This window comes from Nesoenas mayeri (assembly GCF_963082525.1).
Source record: "Nesoenas mayeri genome assembly, chromosome: 1".
NCBI lineage: Eukaryota > Metazoa > Chordata > Aves > Columbiformes > Columbidae > Nesoenas > Nesoenas mayeri.
In genome coordinates, this window is record NC_137541.1 from 55721258 (window position 1) to 55745342 (window position 24085).

The 24085-nt window shown below is 37.7% G+C and overlaps 1 protein-coding gene across 1 annotated transcript in view; it reads right to left on the reverse strand.

Annotated features, from left to right (window-relative positions):
- LGR5 (leucine rich repeat containing G protein-coupled receptor 5) overlaps positions 1-24085 on the reverse strand; it is a gene marked incomplete at both ends in the record, with an annotated part of 89018 nt that overhangs the window by 26500 nt on the left and 38433 nt on the right. Inside the window, 2 exons of the mRNA XM_080363604.1 lie at positions 9156-9227; positions 10828-10899. Coding sequence (XP_080219730.1) covers positions 9156-9227; positions 10828-10899 — 144 coding nt within the window. The remainder of the gene's footprint in view (positions 1-9155; positions 9228-10827; positions 10900-24085) is intronic.

Here is a 24085-nt window from a genome sequence, read left to right on the forward strand (position 1 = left end):
AACATCTTGTTCAATGTGAACGCTGGCCGGCACAGCCCTGATGTCCCGGTGACTCCACAGGAGTTACTCACGGGACGCCTGCCTGTGTGGTGAAGCCAACACTCAACTGCTTGTATGTGATCCCGTGGCTGAAATGGCAATATTTTCGCTGTTGTCAGTGAGAACAGGACTTTTATCTTAACAATATTTTGTTGCAAATCAAGGAACCATTTTGCTTTTGTTTTTTTTTAGTAGCTGAAGTTTCCAAATATAAACCCACCACTAGCTACGTGAACTTAATACGCAACACAGAACAAAAAACAGGACTGCTGTAATATAAATGAAACCCTAGGTAGCTGAATTATTGTTTAAATAAAGCTTGGAAGAAATCAAGAAGCTACAATGAATTGTGCTGCAGGTCCTATAACCAGATTATGTATCCTGCGAGTGCTCATAAAAAGTACTACCTCAAGTGCTCTTTTCTTATCTAATCTTTTTAAAATTTCCAAGTACCGTTTTCCCTCTTGCAGTTATTAAAAGGTTTCAGCATTGGTTCTGTTTCCTGTCATACTGTAGGTAATGCACACTGATGTTTAAAGCATTGATCAAAATCACCGTTTTCAGCCAATTGTTTTACATGTGTTGATCAAAGTTTTGGCACTTCCAGAACTAAACCCATTAACTCACAAACATAACCCTATTTATAATAGAAAATACATAGATAACACGTGGTGAGTTTGAAAGCTGCTATTATATTCCAGAGAGAGCCCATTTAAGGAAACAGAAATGCTTGATCTCTTCTGATAGGCAGCATGTAAATAAAGCAGCCAGTATGAAATTCACCATGAGCTCACTTAAAACGTCCAAACCTTTCAAAGCAAATCCTTGAGCTATATGGACTGTATCCCACTGGTGTATCCTGTAACACACTGTGAATACTATGACCATGTGCATGTTATGAAAAGGTATTATTCATACAGAATTGTAAACAGGATTCATTTATTAGTACATATGAAGGTACATATTTGAAAAAGATGTGATTTGCATTTTTTGATCAATTCAATATGACTGGATACTTAATTTTACACCACTGGTAGGTTTCTAAGGGAACATATATTTTTTTTCTGTTTTGAGTCTCTCAAGAGCAAGCCCAGCTACAATCTGGACGGACCTTGTGATCACAAAATTCCTTAATGCCTTTTTGGAATGTCTTGATTATTTGTTCTGGGTTGAATCAAATGCTAAATATGAGATCAGGAAGGAGATTTCTCCCAGGTCATTATCCCTTCTGAAATAAACAGCTATTACATGGATTGCCTCTTCTTGCAATGGATGAGGGCTTGAATACAATGAAGGGACCAGAGAAGAGGAGAGGCACAGAGGCAGATCAAAAAGTCAAGGACAAAACGTTTCTTCTGACATTTAAATTCAAACTAGGAGAGGTAAAACCAAATTAAAAGGGGCTATATGTAACAGGTAGGGTAGGCAGCAAAGAAAGAGCACACAAGGACTGATTTTGGGCATGGCGGAGCACTCCTCCCTCTCCTATCACCTTTTTGTTCTGACCTGGCTTTGTTACACAGGGAAGCCACAGCCAAGCCTTGCCACAAGGTCTGGGGCAATGACGGACAGTGGTTGGGGACAGGATCTGTCTGGGGAAGGTATAACAGGCGGGACGGGGTTACCTGCAGTGCCACCATCTTTGCTAGCATGTGGTGACACAGACCCTCACAAGGGTTTGTTCACAGGAATTTAACTAAAGCCTCATTTAAGTAATGGCAAGTGACATTGAGACTGTCTCTGAAAAGGGGATATAATGAAAATATAGCTGGCTATTGTGAGCCATGTTTTTCAAACATGGCCCTTTACGCAGCATATCCCCTTCAGTCCACAGGGGAAAATGCTCAGGCTATTGTAAAAGCTTAATTACAACACACCAGCACAGCAGCTCACACAGCTCACTTTCAGCTCTGCCCTTGGATGGGGCTTCTGCACGACTGATACAAAGAACCCTGTGTGGAAACAGCAAGACCAAAAAAGAAAAGTCACAAGTTACAGTTTAGGAGCATTTGTTTCTGTCCCACTGCTCAGTTTTTTACATGAAGGGGTCTCTGCAGCTCTGGGAGTTTCAATCCTTGGTGTTTCTCTCCATATCCAAACCTGCTGCTCAGCTGTTTTGGTAAACCTGCATTCAAAACAGTGGGCCAGGATGCTAGTGTACTCCATAAAGCACAGCCAACTGCAATGCTATGTATATGCAAAGATTGGCTCTGGTACTGGGTACCCTCAGTCCCCACAGGTGAGAAAAATGGTGGGCCAGCAGGATTTGTTGGGTTATACTAGGAATTGTGCCACAGACTGGGATCAGAAGTCCACAGCACCTTTGGTGTGGCTGAGAACGCTCCCAGGTCCTGCAGCCAACTGGCTCGCAGTGGCCCACGTTATGTGGCCGCCTCTCCCAGCCTCCCAAGGAGGATGGTCCCAGGGGTGTGCAAACTGCCAGGTTGCCCTCAAGAATAGTTCAAGCCAATGTTAGTTGTCACGGGTCAAAATGTGCCAAGGACCCTGTGCACAGTGCAGCAGGACAGACGGTCATGGCCAGTGCCTGGGAGCACTCTGAAGCACTGTTTGCTTTGCTAGGCCAGCTGCAGCCACAGTCTGTCACTCTATGGTGGCCAGGAGGATCTCCTCGGAAATCCAGTGTGAGCCCCTGCACAGCTAACCACTCCAACAGCGGCTTCTTATCCTCCTCCCACATGTGGTGTATGTCCCAGAGGGCTTTAGCCATGCAGGATGAGTTTTGGCTAGCAGTTCGGAGGTTGAGAAATTTGTCTGTCCATTACAAATGTGATTAAAAAACCTTCATCTTTTGAGGTTGCCCAGAAGACAGGAAAGAGTCAGATGCCTAGTAGCTTCTCCTGGATGAAAGAAAACATCACCCACTGGCCTGGAACTGCTGTTCAGTCTATTTGCTGCCCACCTTGAAAGCAACTGGCCCTACTGCTGGTTGAGTTGGGGACTGCACTCAAACAAAACAGTAGCATGTGCATTTGAGGGAACTTTGCACCTCTATCTTCCTCTCAGCTGTGTAACAAACTAGAAAAGTGTTTGTGGCTGAGAAGGCTGGTCCAATATTGTACTAGTTCTCCCTGCTTCTGTCACCTAAAGCACCCTAGGGCTCTAGTATAATATCTCAGATGGTTAAGAAGTGCAATAAACTGAGGAGACTGCAATGGTGAGTTTTGAGACATCTTTGCGTATGTGTACAGACCTTGCATGGGTACACACGACCTTGATTTAAACTGTGGGAAATTCCTCCTCAGGGAGCTTGTGGGTACCTGCTGAGGTACTGAGTTTCCTAGGCAGGATAATGCCCTAAGTCAGCTTCATTATCATGGGGTGTGACATGGAAAACCACAACTAAAGCTCCTGTCTTTTCATGGAAACAGTTCTCTTGGGAGAATGTGATTTCAAAGTTGTTCTATGTTTTAACTAAAAAAAATAAAATCAGGATTATTAACATAAGCATCAAACCTGAAAAAAAAATGTTTCAAGTGAACATTTCTGAAAAAAGGGCTTTTTGATTTCATGGCTGAACTGGAGGTATTTTAGAACTCTGTGCCCTCGAAGTCTTCAACTCTTTGCTTGAATAAACAATGGAAACTTGTCTTGAAACGTCAAATACTTGGAAGAGTAGGGAGAAGATGAAAAATCCATTTGCAGACCTGTTCCAGCCAGGCCGTTATTAAAAACACCCAAGATAATTTCTAGATAATCTTTTATGTAAAACACAGTGTCACCATCAGGTGCTCCACAAATACTGCAATATCTTAAACATAAAATTTAAGCAATTTACATTTTTTTTTATTTTTAGGAAATTTTAAACAAACTTAATTGATACTATTTTCTTATCTTGTTACTTGTAAAGTCAAATTAATTTGCTTCAGTAAATTTCAACTGCCAAGGGAGAAAATATGGTTTATTTTCACCCTCTATCAAGTGTTTCCAGTGCTTTGGAAGGTGGGATATCTTGTATTCTGCCCTATTTCCTACTACTAAAGTCCTGTTAAATTTTACAGCAATGAAAGGAGGGGATGCAGTAAATAAAGGTAGCTTCTAAGCGTCCTTCATGATTGGTTAGGCATGGGCAGTGAGATAACACCCAATCTCTCCTTGATTTTGACTGTTTCTATGTCTGACAATGCTGCAGTAAAAGATGCTCATTAACCATCAGGTCTAAACAAAAAAAATAAACAGGGAGTGAAGTTTCATCTGTAGTATTCACTGCAAATTATTGTATTACAACTGTTCCCATAAAAGAACACCAGAAGCTTTTCTTTTCCATCAGCAACGTCAACTACGCTTTCCTCCTTTGTTTAGCAACATTTGTAAATGGAGATCTATGACTCATCAGTTGTTAGTAAAATAAGTTACTAATAAAAAAATTGTGTTAAAATGTTCAGGGAGAAAAGAAAAAGAGGTTGGTTATTGGTATGTCATTGCGTGCTTTACTAAACTCTTCTTGTTCAAAAATACTTAAGTTATATGCCAATTCTGAAACATAAGGGATATCATTAGAAATTACAAGACAATTACACTAGAGAAAAAAAGACGCGTGTTTAAACAAATACATACATTAATCGAAAAAAATTGGGCAGAATACCTGTTACTTAATAGCAATATTTGAAAAACAAATCAAGGTACATATGTAAAAGGTTCTTGGACTTTACAGGTATATTAAAAAAAAAAAAAAAAAATCACCAAAATGCTTCTTGATTTAAAAGCAGAATGGAGAGATGCTTGGGAAACACAAAATTCAGAGACTGTCTGTGTATAGTTAGTTTTAAAGAAACACATTTCCTTGAGCTACATAACAGGGAAGACAGCATTCAAGTGACAACTCAAACTCTGCTGCCAACATCTAAGTCGTGACACATTGGTGACTATGTTTTCATCCATTTCAGTCATGGTACCAGCAAACATATTTCCCTCTTTTCACCTTAACAGAGATAAATGCCATTTGAATTGTTAGGACTAGTAATCCACTAGATTTCAGACAAAAATTATAGCCCATATGATTTGTTGAAGATATCCTTTTGCTGAACTCAGAGACCAAAACTATGTCTTAAAACCAACATGTTCTGCTGGCTACTTTAAATCCTACTGCCACAGAGGGAACTGGAGCCCTACACAATCATCATCCAAGCTTTGGTAGCCAAACTCATTTGCTAATCAAAGTATCATGTCACTGTTGTTGACTATTGAACTACAAAGATTTTATAAAAATAGAGAGGATTTTACTATTGTTTAATCTTTTGTTTCAGTGACAAAACAACTTGTATTGTTTGTTTTTTGTGAGGGAACAGTATAAAGGTTTTCTCATACATTTTTGCTGTTGTGGATGAAATTAAAAAATCTTATGTTTTTATGGTTAACTTTTTGTGCCTATTTTGCATTTTATAGTATTTCTAGAATGCCTGCAATCTGAAGAAGATGGATTTTTCCAGAGGTAAGTCACATCTTAAGAAATTTATGAATATTTATCATTCAAACTTGTCACTCTATTCCCCATTCCAGCAATAACACAACTTGGACAAGAAAGTTGAAAAAATGGTTGCTCGTTCCTGCAATAAAACATTTCTTGTTCTGTGTGTCACAGGCCAATGAACATAAACTGTCAATATCGATACCTATACTGTAATTTTTGAGTTTGGAACTGGATAATAAGGAGAGCACATCATCCAGAAATACTTTTTAGTGCAAATAAATGATGATGAATTTGCATTACGAGTGAACAAGAAAAACTTGTGTGTGCATATAACCATATCTTGTGCATGTACCACATACAATTATAATTGAATACATACAAATGATTTTAACATAATCCTCTCTACATTGGTTAAGGTAGCAAGGCAGTTATTGTGGCTTGTCCCTCTACATGACTGCCTTTCTTGAGTAAAACCATGAAAAGCAAAGATTTGAGTCCTATCACCAGTTTTCAGTTTTTCTCATTTATATTAACCTAAAGCAAAGGGTTAATGGGGCTTCCAGAAATCATACCACCTGCATAGCTAAACATAATAAATACAAGAAGTTGTATAGGAATTGCCTTTGTGAAGGCTTTTAACCTCTTAATTACACTCTTGAAAAGACTCCTGCTATTTCAAAGGTTCAAAGAAATAATTCCTATTGTAAAAGTGAAACCAATGCAAGAATCACCTTGTGAACAGAAAATTCCTAGACTCTATGAAACAAGAAACTGAATCTGCACACACCTTTATCTGACAAGCACAACCTCGTTTAAGCAAACAAAAGAATAATAGTTTTCTTTTCCTCAAAGAGGTCTCCCTTGCTGGTGATCATCTTTCAGGTGATAGTAGCTTTTCTGTACAAACCCATATCATTCCATCTTGGGTCTGCTACACAGCTGTTTAAAGGTTTCCACTGACCACTCCTATTCTCCCTCTGTTTTAATTCCGTCACCAAAATATCAGTCTTTTTCACAGACTGCACAAACTGTGTTTGGTTTCCTTCAACTTCTTCACCCAAGGCAAAAAATTTTTTGCAACAAAGCCTGAGTGAGACTGTCATTTTGTTTAGAAGTTGTGCTGAAAATTTAACAGTCTCTTTCTGAGCAACAAAGGAACTCTTGTTTGCTTCGCTTATCGTGTTTTGGTCCAGAATGTGTATAGAGTGATGTGATCTCAGCAAGATTTTTTTTGTTTGTTTAGCTGAATGAAAATCTAATATAGTCACTAGACCAGCATTTTCTCATGACTTTTTCAAAGATCAAAGGAAAGAACTGTAACCTCAAAAGTATACAGCTGAGATATTTCAGTCTGTGTCTGGTCAATAAAGAAAAAAGGCATTGGCCAAATAACAATTATAAGATAATTAATTCTTAGGGCTGTTTCACCTTTAGAAACCTTAACAAATGCTTTGTATGTTAAGGCAGTAAATGTTGTTCAAGACGGATATAAGAACCTGGGAGCCAATACAGTATAATGTGTGTCTGTGTAGTGGTAATTTATTCACAGATTACATAATTTTCCTGAAAATCAATTCTTTCATTAATTCAGTTCTTCAGATTTGGCCAAACTGAATGTGTGGAAAAGATAACCTTCTGGTGGAACTTCTTTATACAGACATAAAAGAAGAGCATGTTCAACAGAAGATTTCTCAACCAATACGTCTTGACTCTAACTGGACAAGGTAGCTTGGTACAGATGTGCAGTCTATCCTTGCCATTGTTAGACTTTAACCAGTGATACTGGTGATCAGTGCAACATTTTTTGGTGATAGTTATATTGAACTTCCAGATTGACTTCCACATTTGGATCTTATAACTTTTTAGGAAAATAATTTTATTTCAAAGTAACTTTGTAAAAATATAAGGTAGTCAACTAAAGCACAGAAAAGATTCAGTTGACATTTTCCTCCGTCAAAGAACCTGCTTGCTTCTCTTCAATCATCTAGACATTTAATGCTGCACATTCAAAATCAGTAGATACTTCAGAAAATTTTATATATATATATATATTTTTTTTAAATCAGATGACAATGGAATTCTGTGGATAAGTAAAAAACATACTCTATTTACTGCATTCAGACAGCAAAAGTGGCCTTGTGGTTGCAAAATGTGAACTGCAAGTACAGCAGAAGGAACTCATGATACTGAATTGTCCGAACAAAACCATGGTAGATGAATTTCAGTATAGACAGGTGTCAAGTGAAGCACTTGGGAAAAAGCAATTTAAACTCTAGTTGACAAACTCTTGAGTAGCTACTAACATGCTAAAATGAGGTCCTGCAGTTGTAATAAGCATGAAAATAACAGGTCAGTGTTCAGTGAAGGTTAAAAAAAGTTAAGCAAAACAAAGTTTGGGGAGTTAGTAGGAAGCAAACAAACATGCATCCAGAATTTCCCCTCTATAAATCCATGGCATGCAAACACTTTAAACATGCTGTGCTGGTCTGATCTCTCCTTGACGTGTCTCAAATCAAATACTTGAGAAGTAAAGAAAAGTTCAGAGTGACAAGGATGACTAGAGGAAACGAATAGCTCCCATATGAGAAGCAATCCTAACAGGCTACATCTGACAAACATGACTAATGGAGATACAACAGAGGTCTACAAAATATGGTGTACATTAAAAAGGAACTGCTGTTTCTGCTTTCTCCTGATGCTGCACTTAGGGGACATCAAATATGGTGAGAAGTTCCAAATAAATAACAGGGGGTACTTCACCATGTTACACAGGGCTAGCTGGTCAGCAGATACGCTGCCACAAAAAAATCATGAGAGTTACATTAGCTCATAAAGCAGTTGTACAAACTCATAGAAGAAGATCATTTAAGAGCTATTAAATTCAAAGAAGTCACAATGTGCTCAGCGAGTTCCTGAGCACAAACCTTCGGCAGCTGGAACATTTCACCAAATGAGTATCATTCTAGCTTTCCTTAGGCATCTGCTGTTGAAGACTGGATTCCAGGCTAGGTCAGCTTTTAGCACAACCTAGTACCACCCACCTTATGTTATGTGGCAGAAACGCATCAAAATAATTTCATTCATACCAACAAAGCAGCCAATCCTCACTCCTGCTTTAGCTGTTCTGGCAGGAGTTCTGTTAAATCTGAAGCTCGTGGACTGAGTCAGCACAACACAGTCAAGAACTATAAATATGGAGACCTGCCTGAAGCACAGAATATGATTAAGCATCCTCTAGTACACCCTGTTTCATGAGTTAATAGAGTTTTCCATACTGTTTAAAAATAAAAATATTACACCAAATGAAAAAAAAAGCAAGGGAGTCATTTGGAATTCTTTCTTTTCTCCTGTAAAGAATCTTAAGAAGAAACCATGGGAAAGACAAGTGCTCAAGGGACCATATTCTTCTTTACAGACAGAAAGCATTGCAGGGCAAGGAGTGTCTTCTCAGACGGTGAACCAGTTTATAACACCACAAAGAAGCTGCCGGTGTCATGAAATTACTGGAATGAAATCACTAGCTTTTGATGTTTAATTGAGAATACAATTGTCTTGAAAAGCAGCTCAAAGAGAGTTAAAAGAAAAAGTTGATTCACCACATTGTTAAGTGACTTTAACAGGTAATTAATAGGTAATCATATATTATTGTTCATGCAAGGTTACAAGTTGATTTGTCAAGTATACTTACAGAGACTGCAGGCTGCGCAAGTTCTGGAGTGCTTCAGTAGGAACCTGGCGTAGTTGGTTATTCTGCAGCATCCTACAATTTGAGTAGCACAAACCCCAGAAGGAACACAGTTAAAAAAAAAAAATGTCTTTCTATTGTAAATTTTCTTTCAAGCTTACCTCCTTTGTACTGGTTTTACTTCACCATTACAAACAAAGGAAAGCTACAAAAATACCTCATTCCTCTGCCCCTGTCAAATACCAGTTCTCTTCAAACAAACACCTGTAGCATATTATTGTTAACAGCTACATATCAGATTTGAGAAAGATTTTCAAAGCAGCTGAGGAGGTTAAAAGAATACATCTGATGTGCTTTCCATAGGGCTTGAGCTCCTAATTGCTTCTAGTGATTCTGAAATGGTCATCCTCATGTATTGATTTTTTTTTTCCTTCTGAAGTGCTGCAGTTTCTTATTATGATAAAGCTGTGAAGAACTGACTCTTGAAGTCCTTACTTAGGAACAAGCTGCTATGGCAAGCAGAACTTTTAACTGTAGGAGAAGTTTATTATTTGAATAAAATTTTATCTCTAAAACATGCTGAATTTTTACTAATAAAATCATTTTTGTCAAATAGAGGGTTGCTAGCAGTGACCCGACAAATCTCTTTTCTCAAATATCATATTACCTAGCTTGCAAAGACTGAAAAATCACTTTCAATTCCAAAAGAAACTTTTCCTCTGTTTGAATACAGTTTCTTTCACACTGCCTAACATCCTTGTTTGGACCAACTCCTACAAATATAAAAGGACTCTCTGTGGAAAAAACTGTAGTACATGCTGCCTTCAGAATGAGACAGATTCGATGGGACCTTGTAAATTAAATCATTTTTGGCAGGCCTAAATCTCCTTAGGCCAACAAGAGCCAACTTAAGAGTAGATGGAGTGGGAGCTCTTCACGCTTCTTTCCGCTTATGTATTTTTTCAGTAGAGCTTTGTATACTCTTACAGTAGCATCTGGCTTGGCTTGACGCTGCCTAGGAGGTAGGCGTTCTTGCTAATAATACAGTTTCTGTGAATTTCACATAGGCAAAGATCCCCTCTTGTATAACTCTTGTGAGATGTGGTCTGCTGAAAATTTTAGTAATTATACGTACTGTCTTCTCCATATAATACATGGTTTTGTCATATTGTTTATAATTTATCTTATAGTAATTACATCACAAAGAACAAGATATGAAATACAAATTGCATTTTAAATTACACAGTGTTGTATAATAATGTTTTCCCCCCACCCTGGCTCTCAAGAAAAGGAAAAGGCTATTTACCCCCAGTTTTGTGTGATCATGAAAAGTTCACCTAAGATTTTTAAACTCAAAATCAGAACTTTTGAGACAATTAAAAAAATCTATTAACCATGTCAATTTGTACCTTTGAGATTGTACAGAGACATCTACTTGAAAAGCAAGTTGTTTTTAGAATTCCATTAATGTTTTCCAATCTTTGTGTTTAGGATATTTTCTATATGAAAAGACCAAAGATTTAATGATGTTCATATGTATCTTCACTTCAACTGAATTGTTCAAAATGAGCTGATCAAAATATGTAATTTACTTGATCAAAACTTCACTGGTTAATTAGTTCCCTGGAGCATTTAGGAAATCAGAAATATATCAAACAACACACAGTTTACTTACAGCACTTTAAGACTGAAAAGGCCAGCAAATGCTCCCTTAGGAATGTATGTCAAGCCATTTCCTGCAAGACGTCTGCAAAGTTTGAAAAAGGAAAGGAAAAAGAGTGAATACTTTTTTTCTTCATGTGGAATTAATTTGGTTGTTAAAAAGTGCAACACTGCTACGTTTGAGCGACTGATGCCAGAGGCAGCAGTTTAAGAGCCTTGTTTTGTCATTAATACACATTTTTTTTTTAAAAAAGGAAGTCCTTAACTGTACAGTTGATTTACTGACAGCTGGACTGCAGAGACAAAATGCAATTTCATTGAAAATCATACTTATGGTTTAGAATGCACAATTAATTCTTCATATTCTTCTTTTTAAGGACTAGAGCAATTTCAGCAACTGAAATACAGATATACTGACAACAATTAGCATCACTGGATTTACAGACATGCACTTTTGGAATTGTGCACATATGACATCTGTGAACATTTAACTCATTTGCACTAATATCAAAATATATCTGCATAGTAATGATCACAGTTCATTTTAAAATAATTACATGTAAGCCTGCTATACCGGTGGAATCATAATGTTCTATATGAACAGATGTGTAATAGGTTGGCATAAAGTGTACTTGCTAAAAATTGCGGGCCTTTTTTCCCTAGTTCTATTGCATTTTCCTCCTTAGAATGCCTGATAGAATTATAGACCTAGGTAAGTACAACGAATACCTCTGTAAAGTGTGTTATTCTGACAAAAAAAAAGAGCCTGCATTCTGTCAGGTTTGTGCGTAGGAAAAAGATCACGTATTTGTTATGAATTAATAGCATTTCCATGTTCCCCATCAGTGCAACTCCAGAGCATCTTGCATTTAACTTCCTGACATCTCAGTTCAGCATGAATGTGCTGCAATACCTGTACTTTAGCAGGAAAACTGACTGGCAGGGATCAGGCTCCCTGTCAAGTTACTGTGTGTCTGCCCTTAGCTGGCAACAGAAGTGGGTTGATATGATCTAACTCTCTTCTATTCAGAGACCAAGTTAAGGCAAGTGGAATTGATATTTCCCATCAGCTAAGATATTGCATGCCAAAATTGCAGAATTACCATAGACCAGTTGATGTGATGACACAGCTGACATTTGATTTGGCCTCTGGCCCCTTAGTAAAGACAGCAGGACTAGATCCAGAAAATGCCTTAGGTACCAAGCTGCCAAAGAGAAACCTATAGCACTGAAGTAGGCGTCGGAGTTGCCAATACTGGTCATGCAAAGTTCCAGGTGCTTATGACTGCAGTTCCAAAGACCCAGCATCGACTGGCCCTTAAATGTTGTCTTCATTTGGAGTTCAGTTGCCCCAAGCTAACTACAGGGCCCCAAGGACACCTCCTTAGACATCTCTTTCATACAGAAAACAAAAACAAAAATTAGGTCATAAAGAAAGACAACATGATTCTAAATTCCAGCTCCGAAGACTTTTCAGGCATTTTTGATTCGTTGAAAAGGCTCTTCCCTGTACACACACACACCTGCTGATCGATGTGACCTGTAACTCCGAGCAAGTGGCTCTTTCTCTCTGTATTCACTGCATTTAATTGTGCTCTGCAGAGGCACTTGGCTTCAGACAGAGCTGCTGAGCTTGTCTCTCACTTTGGAGTACACTGGAGTCTGCTGTTCAGACATCTGGCAATTGGGCATGTGCACCCGAATTCCTGCAGGCAGATGACTGAACCAAACCTGGCTCACTTTTGCTTCCAAGGTGAGGCACTTGCAGGTTGAGCCCATTTTTTTTTTTCAGGTGTGAGGGTTTTCTTCAGCTTCAGATTTCATTCTGAACAAAAAGGGCAATGACTTTTGGATTGTTGCTGAACGAAGCAGATGCATGCTATGTTAGACACACCAGACTGGGTCCCTGCAAGTAAATGCCATTTGTGGATCTCTGACTAGTAGTGGCTCAGGACCTGTCTAATGCTGATCTCAGCACTGGAAAGACTGAAGACTGCTTCACCCTCACAGCACCCGTTCAATCTGTTATTTTAATGACATGACCCCGGCATGGGGAGTCCGCAAAACTTTACTGGAAAAAAAAGTAGGTACAGGTATTGAGGTTTTCACTTACAGCCAGAAGTTACTGCTTTGAGTGTCATATGGAAAGCTTGATAAAGAGCACAGGACTAAGCCCACGAGTCTAGAGAGTCAAGCTTATGTTCTGTCAGGCCACCATCCCTTCTTAAGAGTGGCTGTGTTGGAGCAATTTTCATAATTGTTGCAGTGCAAACTGCCAAACATGCTATGTGTACATATCATCTGTTTGAACTGGAATACTCTTCATAAAATGGGCTGAGAAAATCAGACTTTAAATGAGGGCTCCTGGAGAAGGACTCTGGCAATTAGCAAGCAAGCTCCGCCCTGTTCCAAATGCAGGACTGTGGCAATTTAATGGGGACACTATGCAGCTTTAAAGTTTTGTTTCAATGTGTAACATTCCCTTTCCCCAGCTTCAGAGCATCATCATACCTTTCTGTGGTAATCTTACTGTTTGGCATTTTTTGAAAATGGGCTGTCATAATTTTAAAGACATTCTTATGGTACCTGTAATGTATACCTAATAAATTTAGAAATAAATACCTAAGCACAGAGACGCATCTGTACATGTACATGCTGCACATCTCACATTCACATCAGTTTTAGTGAGACTGTACTGCATTAGGATGTATTTGAGCTCGTCTCTGATGGCTGAAACATTTCCATGTAACTTTTCTCCCTCTTTCCTTTGGTGGCCAGGTTTTCTGTCAAACTGTCATCAAGAGAAGTAAACTGTTGTCATTCTGACTGTAAGGTCCACTTAGATCATCTGGCCAACTACAATATACCACCCTAACAGCCTGACCCCTCTGCATGGCCCTAGTTCCAATACCTTTTAGAGGAATATCTGAAGCCGACAGACAGTTGTAAGCAAGGGATGCAGAGCCATGTTCCTGAGCTGTTCTGAGTGATCGGTACCTGCACTGTTAAACTGAAATGTATTTTTTCCTCCTTTTTTTATATTCTGCATCTTTTCTTTTTAGATCACAACTTCTCAATTATTAAATATGTATTTTACAAACACTTTAGACTGATGAGACCATATGTTAATCCCTGTTTTGGTTGACACAGCTTCTGCATTTACTCCTTATGAGTTTTTCAAACCACAGGTCATTCTAGAAGTTCTGCTTTGAATATTTTTCACTTTGGAAAGAGCTCTCACTAATTTTGCATATGGTGACTAATACTATCATATATGGTATTCCTCTGCTTGTGCAGCAGAACATCACACTCATCATTTATAGCCCTACACATTTCACTAGAGGGATACACCAAATGTATCAGAAATGCCAAAACATATGTATTTCTGTGTAGCTCTGTCACCAAGCAAACTGACAATGTCAGAAAAGGTAGACATCTGGCAACAATTATTTTCCATGTAATGATGCTGTCTGACCTTCAGTCATCACATTAAATTCTTTGTCATGACGCCCTTTTAATGATTTTCTGTGGAACTGACTTCAGGAAAAACACCTGTCTATTCTCAATATGTTCCATGAGACCACTTCTGAACACTTGCAGAACAGTAGTATCTTTGCAACCCTTTGGAATTCCCCAGCATTGTGGTGTTTGGTAAAAATCAGCAGAAATGATTCATTGGGAGTATTACCTAATTCTTTCAATATTCTTGGATGAAAGTTAACACATCAGTTCTTTAAGGCATGCTGCAAAGCTCAGTAAGTTTAGCTTATTTTTTCCTGACCATTTTTAATGCCTTCTTTGCGTGTTTTTCTTGCTATTACTGTGTTTCTATTCTCAGTCTTGGCTTAGGGAAAAATTAATCCCCTTGTTGACACTACAGTACCTGTCAAGTATCTATCAGGATTTTCTCCACTTCAGGGATTTTTGGTTTTTATTACCCTAAATTATTTGAGGTAAGCTGCCCAGTATTTTACTGAACTTTGGATGGACTTTGGGTAGTGATTTCAGTTTGGATGGGTAAATATCACTTTCCCTGAACAGATGAGGATGGACATACTATCTGCCTCTATACTTCAGCATTTAGTTAATGATTTCTGAGAACAGGAATGAAATAGCTTGTTTATAGTGCTTACATAACCAAATGGCTGGCTTCTATTGTTTGAACAACTTTGAATTTAAATTTTTAAAAGTTATTTCTTTTATTTTCAACATTTATGACATTATTTTAGAAATATCTCATTAAGCACATTCGGGCTCGAATGTATCACATCTCTTTAATGGAAAAGTAATCAAAAGTACACAGCATTACTGATTTTGGATAATATTTTTTTTTTGAGCTATATTATTTTAGAACTAGATTTTACTCATGGTGTTTCATACAATCTTGCAAGTTAATGGAAGCTGGAAAAGTTTATGAGGAAGAGTTACCACATGCTTCTCTCAGTACCTGCTACTTGCCACTGCTAGAGTCAAGACACCAGGATACTTTTGCCTTAAGCATAGGTTAAGTTTTTACACAACTACATGTTTCTTTCTAAAAGATGTAAAATAAATAGGCTGAGAAAAGCATGTTGTCTCCATGCTTTCAAATGGCAGCAATTTATATAGTAACTTTCAAAGCAGTTTTGCCCAGCTTACAATCTCTACTCACTGTTGGAATAGCCGCAACACTGCAGGTCAGGTTCATGACGTATGGTTAGATATAAGAAAAGGTTTGACTGCGGTCTTCTTTAAGTGTTCCCCATCTGTTCACCCCTTTGGTGTATTCTGACCTCTGCTGTGGTGTCATAGTTCTGAGAAATGGTAGTCATCAAGGCAGGAGAACATTACCAAAGTCAACACAACTAATAAGACACCCATAAAAACCTCTGAAAATAATCAGATTTTTTTTTGTTTTCCTTCAATTGTTGCTCATGTCTGAAAAGAACAATTTCATTCCTCAAAAAGAAGCAAACAAACAGGATGTGACTGAGCACAGTCAACTATTTTGTTTACATGTCTAGTGAAATAATTCTTCTTCATGAACTCAAAACTGCTTTGTGTGTGGATGTTTCCTGCATCAGGACAAGCATTGCCTGACACCAGGCATCTCCTCATTATCTACTGGGCTGGAAGGTGACCTTGAAACAATAAGAAGTCTTCTCTCTTTAGCTAACAAACTGTGGCATTTATAAAAAAAGCACCTCTCTACTAACTATGAGAGAAGCTAGGGCAAACCTAACCCAGCTACTCCTCATTGTCTGCAGCAGACAGTGACAGTATGATATGGGTAGTGGCTGCTTTTCTTCTTCACTTGGATAAGATCTAGTCCAGCAATTGCTGAACAGGCTCCTGTAAAGTGTATTTCAAAATCTAGTGCTATCAAATCCATAGGAAGGACATGAAAGGAAGATAATAGTCTTCTTGGGAAAAAGCCTACATTTACATTAATTAATATTCATGCCATGTTCTAACAGGATTAACACAATGGAATTTTGTGGATCAAGTTACTGATCAAATCTTGCAAGGTGCTGAAACGTAGGAGAATAGAGGGCACTCTGGACCTTGGTGTCACTCAATATATGACAGGAATAAGCAGTTTAAAAAGCTTAAAAAGGTGCATTATTAAGAAGTGGAAATCCAGTGAAATCTGTTGGAATTCTATTTTAGAACAGATACAGTTAAGTAGAACTTCATTGCACTCAAATTTATGAAAAATATATTGGACTCTTATTATTATGCCAGTAAACTACAATAGCAACACCAGACTAGTGCAAATGCATGCCCTTTAATACAGATTATTATACATAATTGCGTGACTTGTGATGCATTACATTTGATCAGTCTACATGTACTTCAACATCCTATACCAAACCTAATTGTGAGAGCAAACTGAAATAACCTTCAACTGTGCAAAGATACTGAGGGATTTCTACAAAAATAATCCCATGAACTACTATCTTGCCTTGATGTCCCTTTGACTCTGCATTTTACTCCTCTTCACTAACTGGTTTGCTGGTTTTAAGTAATGAGAGCAAAGACTGCACAGGCTAAGAGAATGTATAGTGAATTTGTTTATATATATATGTACATCTAAAGAGGAGTAGGTGAACATCAATAATGTTGCAATACAGTCAGTTTTACGTTTGCCTGTTTCCTTCAAAAACACAGATTTCATTCCTTATTTGCTATGTTATGTTATGTTATGTTATGTTATGTTATGTTATGTTATGTTATGTTATATATTATATACAAAACAAACTCTCCCGACAGAAAATTGAAAATCAATCACATAGAAGAACATAGAGACTGGTGAAAAAGTATTTGTTTTTGTGAATAGAAGGTACAGAAGCCCCTAGACGGTGAAAAACCCCAACAGTTGTGACAGTTCTGCTGCCATGTGGTACTAACCTTCCTGAATTTGGTGCTAAAACACTAGTATGCCATGTAGAAAATTCCATTAAAAATCATGTAATTGTGGATTGTGTCTTTTAAGCCTTGGGTATAGATAAAAAATTCTCTTTTGTAAGTTGAAACTTCTTAAAAGCCTGATTTGCCTTTCCAACTGCTATAATTGTTCTGAAAATCTGATAAAGATTCCTGGTGAAATCTTAGTCTGACTAATATCTGTGGAAAAATTTGTGCTGACACAAGTAGAAATAGGAGTCTCATTTGCATCCTACCTCAGTATCATATTTTCCAGTAATTTACCTCTTCTCTGAGGAGTTGTATCAGTAGCACTAGTATCAATCCTAAAACTATTATCTCAATTTTTAATAAAGAAAATGGCTGTTTGTGGAGAAACAACGTGTAAGTATAACATGAAAACATAAATTTCTGCATCTTTTTCTAAAACAACTTGTTCTGGATATAAAAGTTGCCTCTGTCCAAGGGAGCATTACTGATTGTGAATCTTATCCTTCAATTTTGTTTCCTGTCAAACTTAAAGAAAGATACACAAGCACATAACTACACATATATTTAGTCCAACTAGATAAATATATAGCCAATATATAATTTATATTTCTATGACCATAACTTTCTTCAGCTCACATTTACATCTATAAATAGGTAACACAAAGTGTTCTTGCTTCTTACATAAAAAAACCAACCCTTTCACAACACAGGTACTCATCAAGCACCTATCCAAAGTCAAATAAAACTTCAAGATAAGAGTTTAATTTGATATTTATTAGTGATTATTCTTAGGTAAATGCAATAGAAACGTATGAATTAATGGAATAACTACGGTGTTAATTGTTCATCAATTAATGGATAATATCAACATACATCTTTCAAAACATTTTTGAGGAATTACTTTTTAGACTAGGAATTGCAATGTTAAGCTATATTTTAATTACCTTTTTGTATTTCAGTCTGTCATGTTAATTAAAACTGTAAACATCACAGTAACTTTTTATATGAAAGAGATGTGGGTCAAATGACATATTCAAAAATCTGATGCTCAGAGAGATCAAAGAGGAAAATGTAAAGATATTCTCCTTTCTTTAAAAAAGGAGAGGGGAGTGTGCAAGTTGTAATTGTGCCGTATATTATATTTATTGCTACTTACAGTTTAGTTAGAAATTCAAATACAGCACAGTCTGCTCTTGCTTAAGGGCCTAATTGCCTTTTAAAATGCATGTGGCGAATTCTCAGAGGGTGTAAACTGGAGTAACTCCAACTGACCTCAAGCGGTTGGAATGAAATCTGTGTATATTTGATCATGAGCAGGCTTTGATAAAACAGATCATTGTCAGTTAAGGTCTAAATTGTGCTACTTCTTTCTCCACTTATAAAAGGCAGAGACCCCTTTTCCTGGCATGAGTGTGATCCAATACCTGCTAAAGACAAGTGATCTCTCTTCTTGTGAAGCTGTCCATGGCCAGCACTGAGAACATGTTGTGTCATTTACACTTGCGATGCTGGTTTTGGTTTTGGTTCTACCCCAGAAGTGCCAGTATCACCAGAAAGGGTAAGAACTAGTAATAAAGATCATTAATAACAGAAACTGGCTGAAATGTACTGCAGTACAACATACCATGATCAAACTGTCAATAATGAAAAATATGTTAGCTGTTTTATCATTCCTATGTGATAGGCAAAGGAACAAATTGTGTAGATCCACGTTTCAAGGTTACTACAGTTTTCTGAGTGTTACAATGAAAAAAACCACCAAAGAATTAATGGAGAAATTACTGCTACTCCTGTTTGGAAATTGAAAAAAAATCACAAAACACTTAGGGAGAAGAAGTTGGTTTTACTGTGCTTGCATACCTATTAGATATAAATGTGATATTGGCTGAATTCATTACTCATAATACTCAGCAAGTGGAAAATTGAACAGTGTAGGTATCAGAAGTGTTCACTGCACTAAAGTCAAGCAGTCTACAAACAGGCCGAACTTCCACCAAAAAAGAAAGAAACTACTTTTGTGTACTTGCAGTACACACAGAACATGTAAGACTTAAATTAAAATCCTGCCTCAGGATCTACAGATATATAGCATATTTAATACAGCAGATATATAACATGTTTAATAATAGAGCATTGTTTCACTGTAGTTTAATTAAGTATAATTTCACTATCTGTATTGATCGCAAAAGCTCTTCCTGTCATTTTTTTTTTAAATATTCTAAACTGGTTCCTAGCAAATATTGCTGGATAATAATTACAAGTTCCAGAAGGCATTTACAAGCTACAAGCCAAAAATAAACTTCAACACCCAGTCAATAAAAGCAACACAGCAGCATTGACAATGTTTCTTGGATATGGACCTAGAACACACATTGTTTCCACTTGCAGATACATCTTAATCTTTTCACATCTATTTTCTTCCTTCCTCCATCATCTCCCCTTCTGCCCCTTTACACCACAGATGCACCGCAGTTCCAAAGTCAAGAATACTCTGTGCAATTTGCATTAACATTTCCAGAATAATTGTGAGCACCAGCTATTCAACAAGCAATGCAAGCGGGTCTTAGTTAAGTCATTTCCTCTGCTGTTTCTCATTTTTTTGCTCCTCATCTTGTCATTCTTGATAAGACAGCAAAAAGGGCAGTTTGGAGGGTGCCAGGCTGACACATCCACATGGGAGAGTTCTTTATTGTTACTCTGGCAGCATTAAAGGGACAGCAACAAAGGCAGTGACAGCTCCAGAAAATAAGGGTCTTTGTTTCATGAATGTAAAGGTTACAAGTTGTTATCTCATATAGCAGGAATGATCTGTGTTCTTTTCTAGTAAATTTGTGTACCCAAAAATTAGGGGAGAAAATGACTGGAATTTATTCCAGCTGATTAACTAGATAAACATCTTCTCACTGTTTTTACCAATGACTGGTGCACTTCCCTCTGTCAGGACACGAAGGGCCTCCCTGGCTGTATTAAAGCAAAGCTGGAGAGCCACAGCCCTAAGCTATCAACAAAATCTGTCTTATGGTGATAGAATTTACAATGTGCCATGGGCCACTTGCCGAGCTGATGACAGGTACCTCTCACTGACAAACACCATGTATCGAATGCAGTGGCATAGTCTCAAATGATCGCTTCTACATGTGTGCATGTATGAACTGAAGACACCAAATTAATAATTTATGTGAAGAAATCAAATAAACAACTTACAGCACTGTGCCCTTGTGGCCAGGAAGGCCAATGGCATCCTGGGGTGTATTAGAAGGGGGGTGGTTAGTAGATCGAGAGAGGTCCTCCTTCTCCTCTACTCCATCCTGGTGAGACCACACCTGGAATATTGTGTACAGTTCTGGGCCCCTCAGTTCAAGAAGGACAGGGAACTGCTGGAGAGGGTCCAGCGTAGGGCAACAAAGATGATTAAGGGAGTGGAGCATCTCCCTTATGAAGAAAGGCTGAGAGAGCTGGATCTCTTTAGTTTGGAGAAGAGGAGACTGAGGGGTGACCTTATTAATGCTTATAAATATATAAAGGGTGAGTGCCACAAGGACGGAGCCAGGCTCTTCTCGGTGGCAAACAATGATAGGACAAGGGGTAATGGGATCAAGCTGGAACACAAGAGGTTCCACTTAAATTTGAGAAAAAACTTCTTCTCAGAAAGGGTGACAGAGCACTGGAACAGGCTGCCCAGGGGAGTTGTGGAGTCTCCTTCTCTGGAGACATTCAAAACCCACCTGGACATGTTCCTGTGTGACCTCACCTAGGCGTTCCTGCTCTGGCAGGGGGATTGGACTAGATGATCTTTTGAGGTCCCTTCCAATCCCAAACATACTGTGATACTGCGATGCTAGATTGTGTGCAGCTCTGAAATTACCTGAGGGATCACAAGTCATTTAGCAGTGAAAGTTCTTGAAACTTTAGCTGACAGAGATGGCACAAGCCAATTTCCACCAGGAACAGCTCTACTAAAACCTGCTGTACAAGAACCATAAAACTTGTATTTGAGTGACATTGGAAGGAAATGTGTGAACAGTTTGAGACAACTAGATGATACTCTGTTTTTACTTTTGTTGTGCATGTCAGCTGCAGGTTTTCTTTGTTTGCTTGTTTGTGTTTGTTTCTTTGTTTGTTTTCCTTGGAGGTTTTTAAATCTGTGCAGATTAGTCTTTGGGAAAGATTTTAGTATTTAAGTATCCTGTCCAAAGATTGTTGGAGTAAATTACAAGATTCCCCCACTTTCTCTAAAATGTTTTGGACTATGGCTGCAGCACTTTCACATTTTTTACTAGCTTACGTAATAGTAAAAGGTACAGAATTGGTTTTTAGTGCTAGCCACAATGTGCCTGAACCAGCGCAAAATTAAAGACTGTACAAGACTCCAGGAGCTAATGCTCTCAGTTTTCAAAGACATAAATGACGAGAGAGCTCAGTCCCACCACTCAAAGTCCGTGGGGAAAAGAACACCTAATTCCCATTAACAGCTTTGAAAACCTCTTTGTAGGAAGAAAGGGCAAACAGAGGAGTAAATGGAAAAAGTAAAAGAGAGGAGTAAAGGGAAAACAATAAATAAGAACAGATGGTAATGGACTGTGCCTGGCAATTCAGGACTTCATTTTCAGGTATACAGTGGCCTCTTGACCAGTTCTGCAGTGTAAAGGGATTTCCACACAAATCATGGAGACATTCACATAATACGTCTGTTTCAGATTGCATTTGTAATTCTGTACTTCAGTATCGCAGCAAAATGCACTTTTAGAGGCACTTATGCCTGAGTAACCACTGTAATAGTACTGTGATCAGTCTGAAAAACTTTGTACATATATTTAAGGCACTTCAAAGTTACTTTAAGAAATAACAGGGGTGTCAGTAAACTTCCTTGCACCTGCATGTAGGTTGCAATTAATTTAAGGCAGCTTTGTTGCTTATTTTGTGAAATGAGAAGTTGTTTGGAACTGTCTTACTCTGTAGGTAAAACGATTGTAGTAAAGCAGTCCTTTGTTGCTATTTTACTTAAATACCTATTTTAAGTTGCTGAATGTTCCTGTGTTTAAAATTAAAATAAAAGCCTTATATATGTGCATCGGCATGTGTGCATATATGTATGCATATTCTTACGTATGTATGTGTAGACATATCTAGTTGGAGATATTTGTAGTTAGGTCTGATTCAAATAGTTCTAAATTCTTATTGGCTTTCTTCTGCACTCTTCATAGAGACATTAACTTCTAAAATAGAATAGTTGCAGGCACTGCTTTGAAGTGTTAGTTATCAAAAACCAATTTGCCTACACTCAGATATAGTTGCCTCTTAAACTCTTAAGAGTCCCACCCTAGGTAATTCTTTACACTTTAAAAACCCACTTTTTTATGTACTACTGTCTTAATGCTGTATTAATATCAGCATTCAACACACGTTGTAGAATGACTTATGTCTAGAAATACTCTACATGAGATCAAATTTTGGACTCAGTCATAGTGATAAATATCTGCAGTTATTTTGAATTTGTAATGAAGAATTTGACTTAATGGTGTTGTACAAGTTCATGCAGAGCAACTTGCTGATAATCAACCAGCCGAAGCATATTTGTTTCTTGGTGGGAGTTCCATGATATGCACTTTTAGAGAAAATTAAGCCTGAAAGGCCCATCTTTTTCACAAATAGGACCTACAACAGTTTTCAAAGTATCACAATGTATTCCAAAATTTTTAGAGGAACATGCATCTCAAAAATATAGCATGGTTTCGATATGTTCTAATCCAGTGATAAAAGTCTTTGATGAAGGATAAATACCAGGTATGATCATCAGGACTGCAGGAATGCTGCTTGCAGAGGTGTCTAACCTTGGCTGGAAGAGTGGATCAGATTCAGCCTAGAAGGCTAGAACTGGCTGAACAGATCTGGATTATTCATCCTTATTTTGGAGTCAAAACAATTGGTTTAACTATCTTAATAAATTCTCAGTTCTTTTGGGGTAACGACTTACCAGTATTGCCAAACCACACATCTAGGACGTAACATCTAAACTAAAACTCAATGGATCGATTGTTAGCTTTTATCAGATTTTTGAACCAGCTCTCTAATAAAGAGACCAGTAACAGTTTTTTCAACACTAAAAAATCCTAAAAAATGCATTTTATGCTCCTGCTGTTGTTGTATTTCAAAGAGCGGACAGACATTTCTAAGATGCATTTTAATTTCATGGAAACATTGCTTTGGTCTAAAGATCTCATAAAACCTTGTTTTTACAATGTCTGCGTTATGGGCCAAGTTATATTTTGCAATAATCCCCTTTAACTGAGCCACATAAACAAAACACAGAATTCTCAGGTAAGCTGGGAATGAAAATCATGTTGCGATGACTGGATGGGCAAAATAATTTTCAAATGTACAATCAATGCTTAGAAATTAGCATAATGGGAGCATGGGAACTACAATGGCTGTTACCCATTACTTCAAAATCTAATAGCCAGTTGCCTTTCCATCGTATATACATTTTTCTGTGTAATACTAGACTGAATTGTATTACATGCCTCTGAACACTGAAGAATCTCTCAGCACAATGGGTTCTAATCTGCACTAAGAATAGGTAATCAGTTGCCTCACCTCTTCAGAGGCTTCAGTTTTCTATGTTTATTTGAAAAGAGAACACAAACTGGAAGGGTTTCACAAAACAGCATCAGAATTAATGAGAAATTGAAATGATTGGCTTATATGAAACAAATGGAGGAGCTGACTCCATATATGTAAAGTAAAACATAATAGAGAAATAAATACTTTTTCTAGTATTACCAGCAATGTAGGACTGGAATTACTGAATTTAGAAGAGAGGGTTATAAGGATAATGGCTTAATGTTTCCAGTGGCAAGAAGAAGGTAAGAACACTT